This window comes from Camellia sinensis, chromosome 6 (assembly GCF_055761805.1).
Source record: "Camellia sinensis isolate YWXY chromosome 6, ASM5576180v1, whole genome shotgun sequence".
NCBI lineage: Eukaryota > Viridiplantae > Streptophyta > Magnoliopsida > Ericales > Theaceae > Camellia > Camellia sinensis.
Window position 1 is genome coordinate 148,735,971 of NC_138966.1, and position 8,079 is coordinate 148,744,049.

The window sequence follows — 8,079 nt, forward strand, 5'->3', positions numbered from 1 at the left end:
AAATGTAAGTGAACTTGTGCTAATGCAAATAAAAGTTGTAACAAAAGACACGTCTCTCAATCAAACCTCGGTAAAGACAACTATTTTTGGAGTTACTCATTTAAAATGCAATTTCACCTAAAAATTTTGTAACGTTTCCTACCACATGAAATCTGCTGAAAAGACAGTGATATTCATATAGTGACAAATATCATTTTTTCTAAAATAAAGATTCAGGCTATGTAATGGGGAATCAATGAACCTCTGTCATTTTAATTTCAAATTGGGTTAATGAACATAGCTTAATAACCATCCCTGCAGGCTCATCCATGGCTGATCCAAAAGAAGAATGTCATATATATATAATAAAAACTCTTCTTTTTTTTAACTCCAAACAAACATGGCTTCGAGAACCAGCGAAAAGGGATTTGCAAGACTCATTGTTAAAGCCAAAAGTAACACCTCCAAACAGATACTCCTCGCAAATTTTATCCGCAGCACAACCCAAACGCTCCAGAATTACAAACTGAAATCGACAACAGTTTTAACAAACCAGAGGCACAACACGGCCAATCCAAGCCTACGCCATCCAATCCCAAATGCCAAAAAATTTTAAAAGAAAATTAAAAATTAAAAAAATATATATATGCATACAGTGCAGAACGAAATTTGCCAACAAATGAAACCAAACTGTGAAGAAGACACCAGAAATCCAATATGAGGAAGTGAATTTATTCGCTTTTATATCTCTGGAGCTGGTGCAGGAGGCTTCAGAAGCGGTTGGAGAGCCTTAACAACAATGCTCATATTTGGCCGGAACTCAGCCTCGTACTGCACGCATAATGCTGCCACAGCTGCCAGCTGCATCACCCAAAAAATTAAAAAAAAAATGTATAGTTAGCCACTCCATCTGAATTTGCGTGTGCGTGTGCGTGTGCGTGTGCGTGTGCGTGTGCGTGAGAGAGAGGGAGATAGAGACCTTGGCAATTCCTTTTGGAGGATACTCGCCCTTGAGCTTCGGATCTACACATTGTTTGACTTTGTCTTCACTCAGTCTTGGAGTGGCCTATAACATAAAATAATGTATTAATCGCAGTCAATATTCTCATGTTAAAAATAATTACTAGCCTAAGAATAAAGAGAATCCAAAACAAAAGAAAAAAGTGAAAGAAAAAAATTCACCCAAGTAACGAGAGACTGTTGTCCACGCGGCATGGTATGGTCAACAGGTTTGCGGCCAGTCAGAAGCTCTAGCAGAACCACCCCAAAGCTATACACATCACTCTTCTGTGTCAATTGTCCAGTCATCGCATATCTACATGAGGTTTTTCAACAATAAATTAATTATAATATCCGTCTCTAATACAACAGAGAAAACATAGATTCAATTTCGTTATGCATATGACAAGAATTCGGAGATATAGTGACTATAACCAGGCACAAAGACCCCATAATAATCTCTGTTTTGAGGACATTATGGTCATGTTTGATTCAAAAGACTAATAGTGAAGTATTAATAATCCTATTAAATTAGTGTAGGATTCACTATCCAATTGGATTAATATCCATTGGATTAATAATCCCACCCCTACCCCATTACTAATAATCTTACAAATTTGTTGGATTAATTATCCATTGGATTAATAATCCTAAACCAAAATGTTAAAACAAACATGAGATAATTGGGCCCACGGATTAATAATCCTAATCCCATGCTCTAATCCACCCAATCAAACATGCCCTATATGTATAACTAGCTTAAAACAGCCACTACAGTGATCCTTGTTGGTAGAGCAGAAAATAGGTTCTTTTTCAGAGTGAGAAAAAGGTCCCCCCAAAATTAAGTCATTTCCTGGAACTACATTCCTAAAGCACTGCTACTCACCTTGAGAGAGAGAGAGAGAGAGAACTATCTACGACACAATCAGACATTCACAAATCCAGAAACAATTTTTGCACAAAATAACCCATTCACTTCATTCAAAAGGAAGAAAGTAAGTGCAATACCATTTTCATTGACACATCCTTGAAACTATGCTCGCAAAGGCAGAAGGTAGTTTAACAAATAACCAAAATTTCCACCGAAAATACCATTTTTGGCTTGAATAAGACAGACAAAATTGCTAAAGACAAGTGACAACACCCATAAGTAAAACCATACAAATAAATCCTGCCACATAATAGGCCCCACAGAGAGTATGACAGGATTATGTAAATACCACGTTGAAATCATTAATGGATGTAGCTTAGATTATAGGCAGATACAAGCAGAGGAGCAAATGAGAACCTGTGAAGGGGAAGTTTAGACTAGAAGCAAAACACTCCTTGAATGTACATTTATAGTTTTACTGTCAAAAAATGAAAATCACAAATATCATCCAACAAAACATTGATGCACAAATTATCTCTTCCTAGAATGGACCCAAAAAAAAAAGTTCACTAATATCATGAAAACAGAGTTTATAACAAACTCAGGATCAGTAAGAGTCAACCAACTGATGGCCACTAACAACATTAGGCTTTGTAAGATTATGCACCATGAAAGTAAAACCACCAAACAAGACAGCAAAACATAGATCCATGCACATATGCAAGCTTAAAATAAAAATAACCATATAATTACGTAGTATTGAGTTTCAAAGGTATTACTCTGGTGCATGATAACCAAACGTTCCCAAAACTCGAGTAGAATGAAGTCGAGCAGCCATGTCAGGAGCCTGATTCGAGAGGTTAAAATCTGCAATTTTGGCCTTGAAGTCTTCAAATAAAAGCACATTGCTAGATCTGATATCTCTGTGTATTACAGAAGGTTGAACCTTCTCATGCAAATACTCCAATCCCCTTGCAGCATCAACAGCAATCCTCACCCGTTGCATCCAGTCCAGAACAGGGCCTGGTTGCGCTCCTTGGACTCCCTTTCTACCTATGAAGTGCAAATAATTCAAAAAATTGCTTCTCATTAACATAAGGAATCTAAATGAAATCTTACTCGGTCAACATAAAACATATTGATTACACATACCATGCAAGATGTCGTGTAGAGATCCCATGGTTGCAAAATCGTATGCTAGCACGCGGAGATTTCCTTCTACACAGTAACCAAGCAGCTCAACAAGATTGTCATGTTTCAGTCTTGAAACCATGGAAACCTAAAGTGAAAAGAACAAATAAAATCAGATACAGGGATGGGGGAAAAAAATCACTAATGAAAAAAGCAGGAATCACATTCTCAAGGAAACTAAGGAAATCAAACAATAAAATTTCATAAAGATTGTGCACACACCTGAGTCAAAAACTCAACATTTGACTCAGGCTCAGCCGCAACGTCAAGCTTTTTAACAGCAACAGCTTTTCCATTATTTAAGTTTGCATAATACACTCGTCCATAGGATCCTTCACCGATTAATGCCTTGGATCCAAAATTGTCAGTTTTTTCTTTCAGCTCTTCCAAGGATAGTGCTGGCACTTCAATAGGTGGTACAGCCTTCTGAACATCAGCTTTGACAGGAGCTGCCTTTGGACCTTTTAGTTGCCCTAAAATGTACAAACAGGAGAAGTAACAGCATCAAAAGAATTCAAAAAAACAATTAATCTGATGAAAGCAAAGGTATGGCAGGGTAGGCCTATAAGAGCCCCGCGATAGAAAATAAATAAATCCATATAAAATTTGCAACATCAAATGGAGATTAAACTGGGGGTAGTTTGATTTATTTAATTTTAAATGTAAAATTAGCACGAAATGCATTCATAGTCACCATTCAATAAGACAACTAATTCGTACTGCACTTTTCCTTCCCCTAATCCCTTCGCTGCTTTCAACAAATCTCTCTCTCTCTCTCTCTCTAAAACATTTTTTCTCTGATAAATATGTCAGCTCTCCCATCCATTCCTCTGACTCCCTCTCCCTCTCCCTCTCCTTATATAGCCATTTCTTTTCAAAAGACAAGTGGAAGAGCTAAAATATAATAGAAATGCAGACTGCAAGTAGGTTTAACCTAATTTATCCACACAAAAAAACAAATAATAATAATTGTATCATTAATACTAATAAAATCACATTTGCATGAAGATACATATAGAATCTGAACGAAAATAATTTAACAAGAAGCTTACTATACACAATATATAAATAAAGATCTGCTGCACTTTACAACCTTTGCTATCTTGAAAATCGGTTCCTAAATCTGTGTTATCAGTTCTGAAAATCTCTTATGAGAAGCATTTCATATTACAATTTAAACATAAGCTTCTCATTTTAGTGAATTCCCCCAAGGAAACAAAATTTCAGCAATACAACGAACTTCAGTGACAAAGATATTGTCAACAAGCTTGGAATTCATCTAAAGGTGAAAGAATTTGCAGCAGGTGGCATTTTTTCATAAGTAATTTCAAGATATACATTGAAATCAAAAAACAAAAGCATAGACTGCTCATGCACACACGAACAAGTGCGTTCAAGCATAGAGTGACCTCAAAAACCCACAATCCCTACAAAAGACCCTTTGCATTTGTTACCCATTCGGTGATATAAAGAGCATATGAGGGCATAAAAACAACATAAACATTATATTGAAGCACTCCATATTCTTCTTTGTCCTTAGTCGCCCAACAATTCCACCCCTGCAAATCCATGAACATAAATGACCTTATTGAGGACATGCTGCTGTATTTTAAAGAATGAGTTTCCTGTTAACCATCATGCCATCCAACATCCAAATACTTCAAAATGTAATTACAGTTTAAAGAAAACGAAACGCCATTATGGTTGTCACATCAACAGAATCATCAAGAAATCTCAAATTAACCAAATCATTAAACCTACAAACTACAAACAAACCAGCTTTATCGATCATTACATCTTCAAAAAAATTGCACGCTTATATAAAAGAAGACACTACTGATTAACTAGAAACAACTTATTTCATAGACAACATTAAATAAGAATCACAGTCAATCTAACATACCATCTACATGGTTTCTTGGGCTTTTGAAAGGCTCATTGTCAGTTGACGGGTAGGACTCTTCTACTTGACAAGTGCAACACAACCACCTACGCATCCTTGCTTTCTTTCTCAAATAAAGATCGTCAGAACTTGTTTTCTGCAGACGAACAAAATAACCAGGAGGAGACGCATGTGCCTGTGTAATTAGAGTCAAATATGTAGAATTGAAAATGGGGCATCAAAATATCTAAGTCATGCACACCAAAGTCATGGACTAGTAAAATTTAACAATATCTTCGCTTTGCACACATCAAAAAAATTCAAAACAAATTTCTAAAATCATTTTACTTTCTTCTAGAACAAAATTTACAATAACAGGCTAGCAAATGAGCTATGACCAACAAAAAAACAAATCTAAAACTGGAGGGGTTTCTATTGGCTTCGAAGACTCCATTGTCTACCTTATCTAGGGGAGCAACTCAGGCAGGCCCAAGTCCAGCCCACAAAATTTTAAGGCTTGAGCAATATAATTTCAAATTTAGTCCAGGCTTGAGCAAAATAATTTCAAATTTAGTCCAAGCTTGAGCTAAGATCTGCCAACCCAAATGAAATTCTGTTTTGGCTTGCGCAGGGGCTTCTCCCAACTCAAGCAAATGTGAATTCTATTGTTAATATATAACTATAATTATTAGATATATAATAAAATGAACTATACACATAAAAATACTCATTATTTCCCACATTAGATTAAATCATACATCAATATAAAAAAGCTTGTGGTGTTCAACAATGGGATGGCAATGGCGAACAACATATATCCAAACAATTCCCATGCTTAGTACATAAAACTCAAACTAATTTTCTTATTATGTTTCATGTTTGTAATTTTTTTGTGATATATATATATATATATATTCTCTTATATTTTCAAAAAGTGCAATACATTAGTTTAGGATAACAGATAACTCAACGCTCAAAATGAGATAGTTTTTTCATGTTGTGTTTGGGACAACCCAAGCCTAACTCGAGCTCTGAGATAAGCTTGGTCTCGGGATCAACCTCAGACTGAGACCTGGGTATGCCAGTTTGGACTGTGACGCTCAGCTGAGCTTGGGAAAATCGCTCTACACGGCAAACTGACCTTAGCTAGACCCTTAACGCAACCTGACAAACCTGTCAGGAGTTGCAACCCTAATTATCTATCCAATATCCAGGTGGTTTGAACCATATGCAAACAGCAAGCCTACAATGCGAATATAGACTTACATGTTAACTTGCAGAAAAATACCACAATAAATGCATTTGCAAGCACTTAATATGCTAGAACATAATGTATCTGCTTATGTATTGTATACATTATGTATACACACACGTGTATAAAATATAATGTAATGTTGCCAAAGCAATGTTAAACAAAAAATGAAGGCAAACCCAGCAAAGCAGGGAAGGAATTTCAACAAAATATGTCTTCCCTTGTCTTATATAAAATTTCCTTAGCAATACACACGTGAAATGAAATTCATCAAATTTACAAAATTGTTCAAATGAAATTCATGGAATTCATATTATAGTTCAAGAATTAAAGAAATTCACAAGTACATCAAAGAGACCAATAATTCAAACAGTTAAAGATTTTTTTTTATTTTTTTAAATCACAAAGACAAAAAGAGACCCATAGTTCAAAGAATTAAAGAAATTAACGAAAAAAATAAGAGAGACTCACATCAGTTCCTACAACTAGATCATCACGAAGATAGCTGTTATCCATCAGAAACAGACAGATTCAAGGTCTCAGAACGTTAAAATCAAAAAGATAAAACAAACCCAGAAACAAAAAGATAACAATAATGTCTCTCTACACAATTTCAGTGACAAAAATTGGCAATCAAACAAGCAAAATCAACAGACGAATTGAGGGTGCTGAGTCCTAAAAGTAATGAAAAGATCTAAAGAAAATACGAGAGAGCAATTGATAAAACAGAATACCCAAAAAGTGAATGGGATAAAAAAGAAATAAAAAGCCCTAATATTGAATGACAGATAGACAATAATATATACATGCATATATCAAGAATAGGCAATGAAAAAGGATTACCTGGTCGTTTCTCTCTCTTCTTATTTTAGGGTTTGGAAGATCGAATTGTGTAAAAATGGAGAGAGAGAGAGAGGTGAGCAGACAGGGAGGCAACGAACAAGAGAGAGAGAGAGTTTTTGAAAGAGAAATCTCTAGCTTTCTCTCTCCTCTTTCGCTATATATATGTGCATAGTTTCTCTCACTAGAAAGACAGATCGAGGAGGGGAGAGAGAGTGAGTGGGGTTGGGGGAGACGGTGGGGAATTTCATTGTCTAGCCGTCAAAAAAGCGAGGGGGGCCAACGATGCGTTTTTTGTTTGGGAATACAAAAGATGCTTCTTGTTGACGGTTTTTTCAAGCTTTGTTTCTTTTTGCTAAATTACAAAACCTCTGAATTATTTAAATTATGAATTATTTTTCATAATTTTAAAAATTATATTATGTTTCTTAAGATTTTTAATTTTGTAATAAATAGATCTTTTTATTAATAAATTATCAAGTTAATTAATAATTTTTAATAATATTAAAATTTTATTTTAATTAATAATTCAAATAATTTTAGTATTGTATAAGTGAACAGTTAGAAATTTCACTTTTTTAATTAATTCTACTAAATAAAAAATTCTAATAAGGAGATATTTGTAATTTTCTAAACTATATGGGACAATTCGTATTTTAAGTAAATCTCAAGAAATGTATTTATAATTTACCCTTTTCTTTTTCTTTATTCTTTTTATATTTAATTTACATTGGGACCCTGTGGTTTTTTTTATAGAGAATTTGTATTTAATTTACGTATTTTTTATAAAATTATTTATGTAAATTTGTAAAAATTTATATAATTTTGTGTAAGAATTTTTTTAAATTTATATGTACTATAAAAAATTAAACTATTATAATTCAATTCATATTTAACTCATTAAAAATCCAAAATTATTAAAATAAAATATTTTCAAACTTCATTTACTGTCCTAACTCCGCAAAGTCATATTTTCTCCCTTATTTGGGGTTTTTGACAAGTTTTATTTGGAATCTTTCTTAAATAATGATTGTCATACAAAAAAAAAAAAATTAATAATTGTCA

At 34.0% G+C, this 8,079-nt stretch overlaps 1 protein-coding gene across 4 annotated transcripts; it reads right to left on the reverse strand.

Annotated features, from left to right (window-relative positions):
* Positions 1–313: 313 nt before the first annotated feature.
* LOC114319977 (protein CYTOSOLIC ABA RECEPTOR KINASE 6) lies at positions 314–7,342 on the reverse strand. Of its 4 annotated transcripts, none has more exons than XM_028267061.2 (9): positions 7,018–7,339; positions 6,646–6,679; positions 4,944–5,118; positions 3,263–3,513; positions 3,002–3,128; positions 2,629–2,902; positions 1,162–1,294; positions 959–1,045; positions 314–840 (listed from the first exon to the last, which is right to left on the reverse strand). In XM_028267061.2, exons 3-9 carry the CDS (start codon positions 5,035–5,037, stop codon positions 721–723), a joined length of 1,086 nt encoding a protein of 361 aa, XP_028122862.2. In that variant the 5' UTR covers positions 5,038–5,118; positions 6,646–6,679; positions 7,018–7,339; the 3' UTR covers positions 314–720. The 4 variants fall into 4 exon arrangements, with proteins under 4 accessions (XP_028122862.2, XP_028122864.2, XP_028122861.2 ...); XM_028267063.2 differs by having other exon boundaries at positions 4,944–5,079; positions 7,018–7,292; XM_028267060.2 differs by lacking the exon at positions 6,646–6,679 and having other exon boundaries at positions 7,018–7,342.
* Positions 7,343–8,079: the final 737 nt, after the last annotated feature.

Excerpts from the sequence above, each read along its gene's own strand:
- LOC114319977 (XM_028267060.2), bottom strand. The coding sequence starts at position 5,037 with ATGCGTAGGTGGTTGTGTTGCACTTGTCAAGTAGAAGAGTCCTACCCG. Across the intron at positions 3,129-3,262 it reads ATGTTGAGTTTTTGACTCAG|GTTTCCATGGTTTCAAGACT; the intron begins GTGTGTGCACAA and ends TTTTCACTTTAG. Across the intron at positions 1,295-2,628 it reads TTTGGTTATCATGCACCAGA|ATATGCGATGACTGGACAAT; the intron begins GTAATACCTTTG and ends AACCTCATGTAG.